Source organism: Dromaius novaehollandiae, chromosome 3, assembly GCF_036370855.1.
Source record: "Dromaius novaehollandiae isolate bDroNov1 chromosome 3, bDroNov1.hap1, whole genome shotgun sequence".
Lineage (NCBI taxonomy): Eukaryota > Metazoa > Chordata > Aves > Casuariiformes > Dromaiidae > Dromaius > Dromaius novaehollandiae.
Genome location: NC_088100.1, coordinates 8,654,452 through 8,669,874, shown reverse-complemented (window position 1 = coordinate 8,669,874; position 15,423 = coordinate 8,654,452). Strand labels below are relative to the sequence as shown.

The 15,423-nt window shown below is 42.6% G+C and overlaps 1 protein-coding gene across 5 annotated transcripts in view; it reads right to left on the bottom strand.

Moving 5' to 3' along the window:
* Positions 1 to 15,204, bottom strand: part of ATAD2B (ATPase family AAA domain containing 2B) — an 83,134-nt gene extending 67,930 nt beyond the window's left edge. For all 5 annotated transcript variants that reach the window (XM_064508348.1, XM_064508349.1, XM_064508351.1 and 2 more), the window contains exon 1: positions 14,762 to 15,204. In XM_064508348.1, coding sequence (XP_064364418.1) covers positions 14,762 to 14,917 — 156 coding nt within the window. In that variant the 5' untranslated portion in view covers positions 14,918 to 15,204. The remainder of the gene's footprint in view (positions 1 to 14,761) is intronic.
* Positions 15,205 to 15,423: the final 219 nt, after the last annotated feature.

Below are 15,423 nucleotides of genomic sequence, written 5' to 3'. Positions count from 1 at the left end.
ATATAGAAACAATCACATTATGTTCTTCCTTCTTGCTGCAAGAGTTTTGCAATATCTTGTTCTCTACTTTATACAGTCAAACACACAACTGAGGAGTAACTGGAAGCAGACTCCACACTTTTATAGCACTTTGCCTCTAACATGCTCCTAACAGCATTACACACATTAACATTAGTCTTTAGGACATCTTGAAGAAGCATCTAAACACTACTAGAGCTTTTATTCATTGTGCGTATCAGAGGTAACACAGACACTCAGAGACAGCAACAAGGGATTACTTCAGAGCTCTACACAAGAAATGGACAGCCAAGTACCTTTTGAGGCTCTGGTACTCTTAAGGTGGACAACAAAAGAAAAAGCAACATTCTCTAAATCACAGATTTCAACTCGTGGAAGCAATCTTCATAATGAAAACTACACATCCTCTCTTACCACAACAGGGTAACCAATTCCAAGGTACCAAGCCTCCAGGAATTGTCAGTAAGCATTTAAACTAGGAACAAGATATAACTTTATCTCTATGCATAGAGATACTCATGCAAGTCCAGTTTATTCATCTGGCTTGTTAACACCACTCTGCTCTGTACTCCAGAGAATTCAACATCATGCTGCCTCAAGTGCTGCATAAGGAAATACAAAAAGTGATTTTTTCTTAAGAAAGGAAGAAAGACTATCACAGTAGAGTATTCAGAAAAGCGGCCAAGATAAAGGCTACAGAAGTCCAAATCTATGGGTGCAGGCTGCCACGAGAGCTGACCTAAGAAAGCTCACCAGGACCGAAACGGCGGCTGGCCCTGGAGCCTGGCCTGGCTACCCAGCTCTGCTCCAGCTCCTCCGAGCTCGTCCTGATGCTCCTCTGACCCACCAAGAAACCAGATCAGGGCACTAAAGCTTCACACTTCGGAAGCTCATTTTTCTTCTGTTAGATTAGTTTCCTACCAGTTTAGTGATGTGAAGCATTTTGCCAAGGGATCGGACAAGTGCCGAACATAACGCAAGAAAAATTGCACAAGTGAATGGTAGAGATGGCAACAGGGTCACCATCTGAAGGAACAGAAAGCTGCGAGTGAGATGGGCTAACACTTGTCTAAATCATGCCTTCACATTTTGCCTCCCAAGATACACTTTTAATAAATATTGCATTAACTAGTCCATGTTCAAATCTCATTTTAAAAGTACTTCTAACTTGCATAAATTTCAGCCCATTGAGGTAAATTCAGGGAAAGGAGGAAGTGAACATTAGGATTTAATCCCAGAAATCACTTAACCCTAGTTAAAAATAAATAAGTAAATAAGCACACACTTCCTTCGTCCTAATTATTTCAATTATTGAGAAAGTACATCATTTTAAACTCAAATCTTTGCAATGCCTATACTGGAGAATCATATTTAAAACTAATTTAGAGGAAGTTTTTGTTCCCAAATCCTGCCAAGATTCAGGCAAATAAAAATAACTATCATTCCTAAACACAAAACACTTCCACCTTGAATATGATCATAAAATCGATGTCCAGCAACCCAGCTGTTTTCCAGTGACACGCTGCAACTACAAAATACAAACTTTTCTCAAAATTCTAACATCACACATATTCACTTCTGAGTACTGCAAATTTTTATATTCACGCTATCGTTTTTTTCTTTTAACCAGACACAGGCTTATTTGTGGACTTGCAGAAACACACCATTTGCTAAAAGACAATTTTTTAGTAGGCACTTTCTTTCTGCAATTACGGGAGCTACTTTGCTCAAAGACAGCAGCAGAGCTTCAAGGTAAGCCACAGAACCAGTTTTAAACTGGCTAGGCCAGATAGAGAAAATTAAACTAAGAAAGAGGAAAAGGCATGCAATGAAGCTTTATGAGGGGTAACATTAAAGTTGTTTTGCGAGCAGTGAAATTAATAATGCATAGTTTCCTATATTCCATCCCTATCCCTTCCAGTGTGAAAATCCTAACTCCTCCCAGGCTTCCTCTGACCACCTTTCACAGCGTTTCCCCCAATTCCCCACCTCCGACCCTAAATTTCAAAATTAGCTAGTATTCCTAGTTTGTCACCTATTCCTGCTGGCTATTTACCGGTCAAAGACAATAACACAGTGAGCTCTGTGCGTGCTACGTGGCCGCCGGCACACAAAACAAAACATTAGCGATTAACCTGGAGGCAAAACATACTACTTCAGGTCTCTCTCTGCTACCGAGTTACTAATATTCCGGTTACAAAAATTGAGCATCTTTGAGGTATCCAACACCTGTCAAAGGAACTGATACTGGTCAACAACTTCACAAGTTGGAAGGAAGGACAGGTTACCAGTTCGTGTGATCATGTTAGCACAGTTCTCCAAGGAACTGCACTAGCAAAGCAGGGTGTTACTTAAGAGGTAATAACTTCTGGTTACTCTTTGCTATTCCTAGGATGTTATTTTCAGCTGAGCCTCATTTGCCTGCATATAACTCTGTGCGGTAATTTAACAAATATGATACAAGTGAGTCTAAACTTTGAGACAGTCAAGCTCAAATATGACCTTCAGTTAGAACACCTGCTATAAAAGAGGCACAAATACACAAAATATTTTTACCATGAAATAACAACAATGCTACTACAATCACTGAGAAGTCACTGACATTTTAAATATATTAATAAGCAATCGGATTCCACTTTCCAGGTAACACTAACATGAATTCTAGGGAATCTGGGGAAGCAATTCATACCTGTATCGCCATGCAGACCTTTCACCTGCCTACACTAAAACATGGAGATGGAGTTTTCACTACACTCAAGAGACTAGCCAGTCTGGGATCTGACAGAACAAGAAAAGAAATTAAGTTTAAATTGAGAAGCTTTTACAGAGAGCATTCTGCCCACTGCTTCCTCCCATTTATAGCAAAAGAGGTCTAATGCAGTCAACTTGCTCCCTGAAGTAACTGGGTCTCAAATCATTTATACTTCTAATGATTAAAAATAGTACTTCAGTCTCAAATCAGAAACTTAACAGAAGACACAATGAAAATGATCTGGGACCAGAAAGAAATGTACAATATAAGCATCTAACTTAAAAATTAAGAAATTAATAACGCAATTGCAGAGTTAGGAACAAATGCACTGAACTCACAGCTCCCTATGAAACACTGGCACCGACACAAACTCGCTCACATGCTGAGAGCAGGGCTGTCACCAGAATGCAGAGAATACGAATGAAAAAAATTTTAATAATGTCAGAAATTGCCTAAAAACATACTGAAGCCACACAGCATCAAGAACAAAAACCGGGCACGCCAAATGGCTGAGATAGAGGCAAGGCACAAAGAAAAAGCAAGCACGGACAACTCTCAAACACAGATTGGGTAGTGTCAGGAATTATATCCAGCTACACCAAATTTAGTACATTTTTACTGATCTAACAAAATGAGAGACCCAGCAAACTCCCACTATAATCCAAAACAGTGAGAACCATGCCCAGAAAAGCACAGCTTCTTACAGAAAGTTCTCTCACCAGCAATAAGGAAATAACTGAAGTTAAAAGGACTCCATTTATAGTCTAGACTGGAGGAACACAGCGTTTATCATCATCTTTGGATTCAAGAATAAAATTAAATTTGACAGCTGAAGAAATACGTCAAATTGGTTGTTAAGGAGCCATGAATAAACAGCGGGCGCCTTGCAGAGGCAGCACAGCAAACTCTCTGGTAATGCACCTTCGCTGAAAGCAGTCAAATGACAGCAGCAATAAATCCAGTAAACGAATAAGTAAGTAAATAAAGCAATAAAACAAATATAGCTGCATACTGATAATCTATGTTCTCTTCACTTTGTAGGAAAAGAAGAGAAAAATGGAAAAAATGTTTATGATCTCCTAATACACACTTTCAAGAACACACAACAAAAACACTGATATGCAGTATTACTGTAGTCTCTTTCATATCCATCCCTGTAAGTGTCAAAATAATAATTTAATTGTAACACAGCTTTACTTCTAGCATTGAGAGAAAAATATTTAAGTTTTTAAGGAACACAAACTAGAAATCAGAGACAAAACCTGCGTTCTTCCTTCTCAACCTATCCCGTTAGAAAAGGAGTGACAGAAGAGACACAGCCTTTCAGCATGACTTTAGGCTAAACATACTAAGGAAGTCCTCACTGGTAAGTGCTTGCTTTCAGCTGCATCACACAGACCAGCTAGCTAAAGCATTATTGCTGATTAATTTTCAAGTTAAAACACGACTTAAAATAAGACTACTTCTAGCCTGTTGAGGACACCAAACTTGAAATCTCTTTTTTGTTTGTTTTTAATACGTCAAGTCTCCTGGACAAGAAAATACCAAAAAACCCCTCCTCACTATACTGCTGTCTGACCATCCAAAAATCACCACGACCCAGCAGGCTAGGTAATACAGGATGAGCATGAACCATCTCAAGCACTGTCATCTCCAAGTACACAAACACAAGTTAAGCTAGTTTTTTCAGTAAGGGATAACATCACCCAAACCACAACCACACCTTGCAACTTCAGAAAAACACTCTGTCTGGCTTGCCACAGGTTAGCTATATTAAAACGGAGGTATATGGACATGCTGACACATTTGAGTTTTCCACCACAGTAAAACTTGCTCTCCTTGCCGTGCATTTTGCAGGACACACCCTTCTTCTGACTAACGCTTTGCCACACCTCGAAAGTTAGCATGGTTGCTCATACAACTTTGCAAATCAGGCGTGAGAGTGTTGAACCTATATTTTAATCCCCTCAGCATGCTCTCCTTTTCTATGACTCCTTCACATGTCTCAGACATTAAGACCAACTGACATTCACTTCTTAACTGATCAGTCCTATTCTGCTGCATTTTGTAGAAAAACTAAATTAAATAATTTGGAATTCTTTCTGCCCCACTGAAAAAATACCCAACTGCCCGAAATTTACTTTTGTCTTAATTATGTTTATATTGTTATCTTTAATTAAGAAATCTGTTTCAGCTACAGGTTCTCACAAATATCTGCTTCTAATTTTAGTTAATTTTCCATTAGCTATGGATATTTAAAAATAGCTTTTTCCTCATTTGACTCCTCGAAAAGATGATAATGATTTCAGACACCAAACCTCTCAATTCCTGTATTTTTACTAACTTTGGGGAAACTGGATCCAGTGGCTTCCAGTTATTTCTAACAACTTGAAATGTATCTTGTGAATAACAATACAAACACTCAGATGTCCCAGAATACTAATAATTTGGATCAATACTAAGACAGTACAACATGTGGGAAAAAAAATTTTTTTTTGGTCTTCCCCCTACCAGTTCATGCAAAGTTCTTGGAAATGGGCTGGGTGCTAAAAAAATAAAATACATACTCTGGGATTCACTTAATAAACATATTTATTCCTCTGGTGTAAAAAGGTAAGTTTGACTTTCCAGATAAAACTTGCATGCATGAGAAAAAAAATGCAGTAATGTCCCAGTGTGCCAACTAGTTAGGCTGATCAGTCATCTTTGCCTTGCTTTTCTGCATTTAATCTATAATACCATTTCAAACATACCAATAAAATACACCAAAAACACTCTCTAATTGTCCGTCCAGCGATTCTGGATAAGCCACTTGCTACCCTGTGCATCAGTTTCTACATAGATAAACAATTCGGATTAAGGCACTAACTCCTGTAGAGCACTTTAAGATCTGTTGAGGAAAGCTAAGTAAAGGTATCCTTTAGCATTCCTAGCTCAGGGAGGCTAGGCTTACTAAGCAAGTAGCAAATGAAAAGAGTTCACAATCTCTTTGAGCTATTTTTAGTTTGCTCATGTTTGGTTCCAAGTCCTGTTAACTAGATCAAACAAAATTTCTACCATGACTGTAATAATGTCATCTGACCATAATCTAGCAAATCCTTTCAAATCCCTTTTCAATTGCTTTTTTAAGTTCACTCTTTTGCTTTTATAGCATCTTTCACAGGAGGAAAAAAAAAAGACTAAGATCATCTTTATACTCAGTACAAATTGGAGGCAGCTGAAACACTCTCATCAGAGCACTGTAACAAGGGACCACCCCACGCCTCACCCGTTGGCACCATGTCCTCATTTCAGGATGACACATTTTACTACCTGCTCTCCGGCACTGCCAAACCTCCACGAACAGCCTGCACTTGCCTGGCGAGGGACATTAGCCCCCTCCTCGCAGAGGGCCAACTACCTGCTCGCTAGGAAGAGGTAAGGCCAGATACACTTGTCTGGGGGAAGAAGCTAACATGATGCAACTCCCCATCGTCGCACGATACAGCATCACTGCATGATAAATATCTTTGTGACCTAAAAACTGAACAAAATATACGGCCAGTGCCTTCAAATGGTAAAAAGCTGGGGAAAATCTACATGGATTAAAGCACATTAACAATCTTACTACGAACTTCATCAAAGATCTTGTTGGTAACCTCACTGGCAGACTGAAAAGTGGCAAAGTTGACTTAGAAAAATCCATCTTCATTCAGGACACAGTTCTCTAACTTCCACTTGTTTGCATACAATCATCATTTAGCAGACAGGGGCTTTCCACAGCTGTTAAGGAAAATTAGCAGATACTAACATTTAGGAACAGCTTGATGATCTTGGAATAAACAACTACTAACGCTGTATTTCAATGGTGATAATAGCATTATAGAGTCCCTTAATTGCAGGATGATCAGAATTCTTTTAATATTCATCTGCACTATTTCCCTGTTCAGTAAACAATGCTCACATCAATATTATCCATTCAAAAATACAGAGAATTCCATCATCTGGACTTTTTCAAATGAATAAATTCTTCCCAATTTGTTCATGTGAAAAAAAATACATTGTTTGCATTAGAAGATCTGCTTTAACCCTTTCACTGTATCTCTTAAAACTTTTCAATTATAGAATTCAGGTCACTTAGTAAAGGCAAAAGCTTTTTGAGAAAAGTTAGAGTTCACAAAGTCAAAAGCAGAAACTGCTACCTGCCATACTGTTTATTGTGATACTATCACCCTCACAACCATTCACTTCATCTGCATTACAAAAGCCACCTGGTTACCTCCAGGTTGAGTGTCCTTCAATGGCTTTTGATCTGCAATCCAAAGACTTCTTAGAGTCAAAAGAAAGGGAGAGTTAGCTACAGGGCAGCCTCTGTCAGACAGGGGCAGAGCCAGCAGCCGGGAGAGCTGGGGTTTGTCCTCCACACACCACCACCACCCTTCTCCAAGCACTTCCCTGTGAGTGCTCCTCTCCCCTCTTTCACACCTTCCCCAAACTTAGTATGACTTTCTGAATTTACAGCTGAAAATCAGATCTATTGAAGGAACACGAGGAAGTGGGGAGGAGGGTTAGTTTCAGCTGGACCAGTAACCTCAGCCGGATCCAGCTGATCAAATGGCCAGGCCAGCATTAATATCAGCAAGTCTGCTCTTTTCTGCACCTGTATAGTTTCAATGCAGTCTGCACCACATGTGAAACCCCATACCTTCAGAAAAGCAAGTCTACCGAGGAGAGCTCCTTATTTGCTGTACAGCAGTCTACAACTCAAACCTCTCTAGAAGATCCACAAATCTAAAGTTTATAAAGCCACTGACCTTGGTCACTTAACACTAAAGAATACTTCAGCCCATTTTTATTCAGAACCATATTAACCGTTTCTGTGAGTTTCAAGATCCGGTTATCAAAGACCTTTAAAGCCAAGATTACACTTATGCAAACACTTAGGAATGATTACAGTTCAGAAGTGGAAAAAAGATTAAAACATTCAAGTAACTTTTTTTCCCTCCTGCCCTTACTCCTCAAAAATTCACTGTTTCTCCTGAACAACCCAGCTCAAAGGCAGTCTATCGAATATGGTCTCTTTTAACTACTACTATTTCAGTACTACCTAAAGTAAGGAGCAGAATGATTTGAGGGCAGATAGCAAGCAGTAGGTGAGTAGTGGATGCTGGTTTCCCAAGGTCTGCACACATCAAAGCACTTGAGCCATCAAAATAAAGCAAGGAAACATATGTAGACAGGAAGGTGCCCTAAAAAAACAGTAGATAAAAAAATTGTGTATTTCCATATTTACAATGCACTTAAAAAGGACATTTCAAAAATAAAACCAAATTAAAATTGTGTAAAATTGTAATATAACATCTTTAGATTAATGTATTGAACTTTAAATTATATTGAAAATAACATTCAGGTTCAGAAAGACAAACCAGAGAAATAATAGAAGGTAGTTATTAAATAGTTGGAATCAAGGTTTGCTAAAGCATGGCAACAAATTAGATGCAAGTAGCCTCTTCCATGTGCACAGAAAGACTAGCTTCTTCCTATCAGTTTATTTAAATAGCTCAGTTCGACTACTTGTTCATTTAAAATTAGTTAATTGGAGATTGGAAAAAAGCAAAAAAGCACATTTTCTAAATTATGAAAATGCTCAAACTGGAACTGCTCTGAATGCAATTAGACAGAAAACTTCCAGCAAAGTTTTAAATTAGCAAGCTCATGCACGCAGAGGAAAAACATGAAATTCAGAACAGGCTACAAAAACTACTCAGGAACTTGGACAAGCCCTAAAGTTCCACATTTCTGGTAGGAATACTAAAGCTACATGGTTTACAGTTAGTTCAAATATATCAACGTTAGTTGAAGTTATTATACCACATACACACTCAGCAGTACAAAATGAAAAAGGTGAGAGAAGATAACACATTAATCTTACAAATGGTTGAAAACTGGCATGTTTTAATAGCTACCAAGCAAGAAGAAATTACATTTCTTTAAGAAAAGAACCCAAGAAAGTCTAAACACAAAGCAATACTTGAACAGTTTAAAACAGAATTAATGGTTAAAATAAACTATGAAAAACCCATCAAAGGTAATGAAGATAATATTTCAAGAGTAACCTCAGAGACAGGAAAATTTGTGTAGGAAAACAAGCAAAGCACGGAGAGTACAAAAATAAAAAAAAATAATGATAGGATGAAAAAGGCTGAGAAAAAAAATACTGTCAGCTCTCTTTGCAGTAACCAGGTTCATGAGTGATATTGCACACACACAAAAGTAATATATTAGAAATGAAATACCTAAAATGTTCACGGCTACAAAAGAGCCGGGAAAGCCTCAGGTCACTGATGCCTACTTCCTGGATCCTTTGTTTTGAAGAGGATTATACAAAGTTTTACGCAGTAATCATTTAAAACCTCATTAGAGTGGAATAAAAGCTGTTTTGCACTGTATAGCAAACACTTGACAATTTAGGGCAGGAGAGGCAAAATCATACCAGATCCAGCTGAAACTGCAGGGGAATCTAGGCGATCAGAATGTAATTACCTGAGCTAATTATCTTACACAACCCCAAGCTGTATACCGCTCTTGCAAAATTGTCATGGGATCTTTAACGACAACTGGTTAAGCCTCCTGCTTGAGGATTTAACCGAGAGAAAGTAGTCTGAGAAGCACTCTTTTATTACGTAATATGACTTTGGGACAAGCCCAATGTTCAGCAATGCAACACGCTAAACATCAACACTATTTCCTGCGCAGTCTTTGGAGTTTCGTCCCCTCCGTGGATTTGGCCTCAGATCGCTTCCTTTTAAGGCTCTAGAACAGTATGATGGCAAGAGATCCAGCAGCTCCAAGCACGGTGCACAACTCGCTTGTTAAACCAAACCGAATGCTTTTAGGAGGTGTTACGGATTTCGGTAGTGGCCCAGGCCGATTCCGTAAGGTACACGTGAAGAATCCTAACGGGACGCATGTTTGGAAACATGGAACGATGACAAATGCTGACTATACAGTATTTTGACAAACTTGGACATCGACTGCTTCCAACAATTGCTCAATTTCTGACAGTTCACAGATGTATTAATACCACACCACCACGGAACACACTGCATGATTCATTTTAGACCACTGATTTTCTCCAGGTAAATCCCAAAGAAGCATCAGACCACTAAAACAGAACGAACCGTATATTTTATTACACACTGAAAAGATGTTTTCTTGGGAATCTGCCTTTAATTGAAATTCTTCTGAATAACTTCACAAGGCTCTGTATTTCAGGATGCATTTCAAAGAACTGTAGAAGCGTTGGCCTCAGCACCTTTACTCTAAACTGTAACAGTAATACAATTCAGTTCTTTAAAAATATAGGTATTTGAGTAGAGCTTTTTCTCCGAAGAGCTTCGCATGCAGGTGGCCAAAAAATTTAATTTTTCCTACATAAAAGGAGAACTCTAACTTCCTGAGTTTTATTCCAAACCACAGAATATCCAGAAGACTGTAAGACACTTTGCAGAGGTGTCAACCAAAAGAAATACATTAATCTGAACCAGGCTCTTTTTTGAAGAAAAAATTAATTTTTAGAAAGAACTAAGGCATATGTTTAAAACTAGTATTTTAAGGGAAATAGTATTAATTTTTTTTTAAGTCCATTTATATGTTTTCAAAAGTTGACCAATAAAGACTACTTCTAAAGCACAGCAATGAGCTAAAATGCTACAGAAGAATAGAACAAGCTACATTATCACACCTTTAAAGAAAGAAAAAATATTTACTCTTACAAATTGAGAAATTACATAAGAGATACTGAAATATTTTGGTATTACAGAGCACAAAAATGCTGCTCAGCTTTATACTCTACCACACTATAGCACTTTATGTCAATCCTCAAGTCTGTGTTTGTTCCTATTAGCAATTAAGTACAATGGAGAGCTCTATGTTGCTACTGAGTAAGTTGAATGATGTTGGCAGCACTACTTTTAGCTAGGATGGTGTGTTACAATTATCACAGTGCCCTCAAGTAGCTCTTAAGGCACTGCTGATGCTTTCCTCGCTAATTAAATTAAGCTAATCTTGTATACATTTCCAAAATGTCTAACCAGTACACTGACATGATTAAAAAGTGTTTATTTCACAATAGGTTCATTATTTCCTCACAATCAGCATTTTTTGGCTTGTGTTTTAAGATGACTGAAAAAAATCACTTCAATTGCCAAATAAATATCATCAACACAATCACAATTCAGCATCTGAAAAACACGTACATCAGTATATCCACTGCACAGACTTAACCAGTTATGGTCACAATTATCCTCTATCTTTTGTGGTTTGAATGCAAACCACTGAATTTATATTTTTTTTAATAATTTTATGTTTCTGAAAGCTTTGGAAGATTTTGATGCTTTCTCTTGTCACAATACTTTATTGCCAAGCCATAAGACTTTTCCAAGTCTTAATACTAGAAAGAAAAAAAATGCAATTTATAAAGAGATAGAACTTATAAAATATAGCTTAACTTTCTACTAAATACTTTTTAAATCAATCACAATAATTGGAATAAAAACATATCCTACTTTTTCCTCTCCATATCCTCTATATGGCACTCTGCTATGACATCATTTCAGCGAAAAAACCTTTTGGCTCCTTAATCCAATTAGTGAGGGATTTTGTTAATTTTAATCTGGCTTCTGGTAAGTAGACACAACTGCATTCATCTCAATTACTGAATTGCAGTCACCATTCAATAACTCAAAATAGTTTACTTTTCAAATACTGGCATATCCCCAGCAAATCTCTTGGGAAATAGAAAGATGATCATTGCTTTCTCTAAGGTGAGAATCAGGAAATACTATATAGTACTATACTATGATAAGGTAAAGGTATTTAGACCATTATGGCCCATTTCCACTGAGTATCTGTTGCCTTCGAATCAAGGTGAAATAAAAAGGGACACTACTAATATATAACTCAACATAATATCAAACCTGAAGACCAGAAACTTGGGTTTTAAATTCTTTTATCCTGTGCTTGAAAGAGGAGGGCTTCAAGCCTATCCTTACAGATGTGTGCAAAGCAACAAGAAGTACCAGAAAAAGTCATGAGGGGGAGAAAAAAACCAAAATCCAAAAACAGAAATGGAAATGGATATAAAAGAGATGGAAGGCAGCTTCTAACCCCTCATCTGTTTAATCTGGCCTAAACAACACTGCACAGGATGCCATTAGTCTACTAACTCAGTGTTAGTTGCTAATAGGGAACAAACATGATCTTTTAAAATACATTCTGAAAGGTAATTACAAGCATTGCCACTAACGAGCAACTCTCTGCAAGTCTAAGTCAGAACCCCTGTGGAAGAAAATTAAGTCACACAGTGCAAATAAAAAGCATAACATCTCTGCCAGAGCTCCAAACTCCAGTGGCCGCTAACCAGATAATCTGCTGGTAGTAAGGCTGGGGCACCGCCATTACAACTGGCAGGTTTTAGAAGGACACGCTGTTCCAATCAACTTTGAAAATTACACACAACAGCATGAAAACCAACCCGATACACCTTGTACACAAACACAGCTTAAGTATCTGCCTCCTGACGGTCACTTCCAAAAGCAAGGGCTTTGTCTTCCCGCTGCCATGCCTATTCACCTCTAATCACTGAAATCCTTCTTTGGCAATACTTTGTGGAGATTCAAAAACAGTCATTCAAAGATAACTTTAAAATATGGCCGGAAATATATATTACAATATATACTTAAAAGAAGCAAGAACAAAAAAAAAGAAAACCTTTCTGAGAACTTCCATTCATCTTTGGCAATTATGTCTAAAAAAATTAGAAAACAAACAAAAACAATTACCTGCCTGGAACACATGAGATTTGATGTGCAGTGAAACAAGTCCTTTCCATCATGCCAAAAATGCACACTTGTCTTTCGAAAAAAATGCTTTTGGAGAATTATCCTTCGATGTATTTATTGATTTTATGACAGTATTTTGTACAATCTCCTTTCCTTACACCAGGACAATAACATAACTTCCACGTTAACTTTGTAGTACAAAAATAATATTTAGAAACAAAAAATATTTGCAAAGAATCCCAACTTATTATTTTTTAACAGCAGTGAACTCCTTACGCAATAAGCCAGTAAGGGTTACGCCAAACTTTGCCTCACAAACCACAACAAGACCCATGGTATGAATAAATAGAAACTGCATACTGGAACAAGCAGGACGGCTTTTTACAGCTACGGTGCGGCATGCCCATGAGTCTAGTGAAATTAAACAAGGAAGGAATAAGGGACATTGAAGAAAAAGTAAGATGGGACACAAAAAAAAAAAAGAGAGAGAGAACTGAAAACGTAGCACAAAAGGTACAGAACAAATAGCTAGTCAGTAATTTTCCTTAGTATTTGAAAAGGAAAAGGACAGGGCAAAACGTTTTCTGACAATTCCAGCTGTCATTCCTCTGATGTGCCTCTGGCCACTGCTGCCGTCTTTCTGCTCGTCTGGTTAGCTTCCTCCTTAGCAGAGGACAGGACACGGTCACCTGGCGCATGACTGTCAAGAGGTTTGACCCTCAATTTTCACGTCCATAGTTTCTAGGTCTTTCATAGTGCATTGCTTTTAAAATATGTATTCAGACCAGAGAACTCTAACCACTAATTTAAATCTCCTAATGCAATACACGCAGTTTTATCGAGAAAGAAAGCCCTCCGTATAAATAAAACATCCACGGAGAAAGACAGGGCTGTCAGCAAACCTACTCAGGGACTCCAAGGAAGGAAAAGAGGCTCCTGAACTCTCTCTTCCAGCTACCATTTACCAAACACCAGCTCTCCAAATTAGGCTGCGGAACTCATTTGCCATTAGACCATACAATCACAGCTATTATTATAAGTTATGTCGGGAAAACATTCAATTAAGCGCATCCAGCGAGGGCACCACGATACCCTCCCCGCTCGGTGAGGGAGGTGGCTCGCACACACGGGGAGCCTTGCTCAAACAGCAGCTTTCTGCCGCCGAGGCTGCTGCGAACAGTCACTCGAGGCGAACTGAGGTCATTAAAAGAAAAGAAGGAAGGAAGAAAGGAAAGAAGCCGAGGAGGGGACGAGGGCTGCGAAGTTGCTGCAGGCGCAGCTCCCAACTTTTGTCTCGCAGCGGGCGCAGTGCCGGGCGCGGCCGCAGGGGGAGCTCCGCGCCGCCCCGCACCGCCCCGCGCCGCCCTGCCCCCGCCGCCGCCCCCGGCCCCGCACCAACTTCGTCCCGCGCCTCGCTCGCCGCCGCCCGGTCCCCCCCCCCCCCCAGCCCCCGTCTCCTCTCGCCGCCCCCAGTTAGGACGCGGCGAGCCGCCACAGCCCCCCCCCTCCCCCCCGCCGGCTCCGCGGTGTCTCCTCACTCATACGCTCCCCCACGTCCCCGGCTCCCTGCCGGCTCCGCGGTCCCTCCTGACGCCCCCCCCGGCTGCTCCGCGGTCCCTCCTCACCCTCCGCCGTCCCCCGGCTCCCTGCCGGCTCCGCGGCCCCCCTTCACCCCGGCTGACCCCGGCTCCCTGCCGGCTCCGCGGCGTCTCCTCACCCCCGCTGACCCCGGGCTCCCTGCCGGCTCCGCGGTCCCTCCTCACCTCCCTTCACCCCGGGCTCCCCGCCGGCTCCGCCGCCCCTCCTCACCTCCCTTCACCCCGGGCTCCCCGCCGGCTCCGCCGCCCTCCCCCCGCACCCCCGGCTCCGCGTTCCCCCTCGCCCGGGCCCCCCTCACTCTCCCCGGGGCTCCCCGCCGGCTCCGCGGCCCCCCTCCCCGGGGCTCGCCGCCGGCTCCGCCGTCCTCCCCCTCACTCCCCTCACCCGGCTCCCCGCCGGCTCCGACGTCCCTCCTCTCCCCCCTCTCTCCCTCCCGCAGCCCGACAGCCGTCTCGGCCCCCCCCCCCGGCTCCTATATCCGCCCCCCCCCGCCCCGGCGGCAGCGGCGCTGTCCCCAGCGGCTCCCCGGCCGCGGCCCCCGGCGCCGGCGCCCCCCCACCCCGGCCCTTACCCGCGCTGCCGCCGCCTCTTCCAGCCCGGCCGCATCTGCCTTGGTGCCCCTTTTGGAAGAGCGGGTCCGGGACGAGATGAAATGGCTGCCGGCTCCGGCCGCAGCGGCCGCCGCTTTGCCCAGGGGGCGCAAGGAGCTCTTCCTGGTGTTCACCATGGCCCCGGGAGGGGACACGGGGGGCGCCGCCGCTGCCGCCGCCGCCGCGGAGGGAGGAGGGAGGGCGGGCGGGGGCTCGGGCGGGGAGGGGAAGGGGAGGGAGCGGGGGAGGGGAGGGGGAAGGCGCAGAGCTCCTCGCGGGGACCCCGGTCCGCCGGGCAGAGCCGCGGGCAGAGCGGCGCGGGCTCCTCCTGCCGCCGCTGCCGCCTCCTCGGCTCGGCCACCCTCTAACTGGCCGCCATTACTGCCCCTTCTCCCTTTCTCTGCCCGCTCCGCCGCGAGGCCGCCCGCTGCCGCCGGGGGCCGCTGCGGCGCCGCCGCCGCCGCGCGCAGGCCGAGGCGGCCCCCGCCGCGGACGCTCTAGCAAGGCGCCGGCGCGCTCTATGGGCCTGGCGCGCGCCGGCGTAGGGAGGGCTGCGGGCAGCGGCGTCCCGCGGGAGCGGAGCGGGGGCGGCCGGATCCGCGCGGCTCCGCTGCGCTCCCCCGGCCGCCCCCGCGGGAGAGGA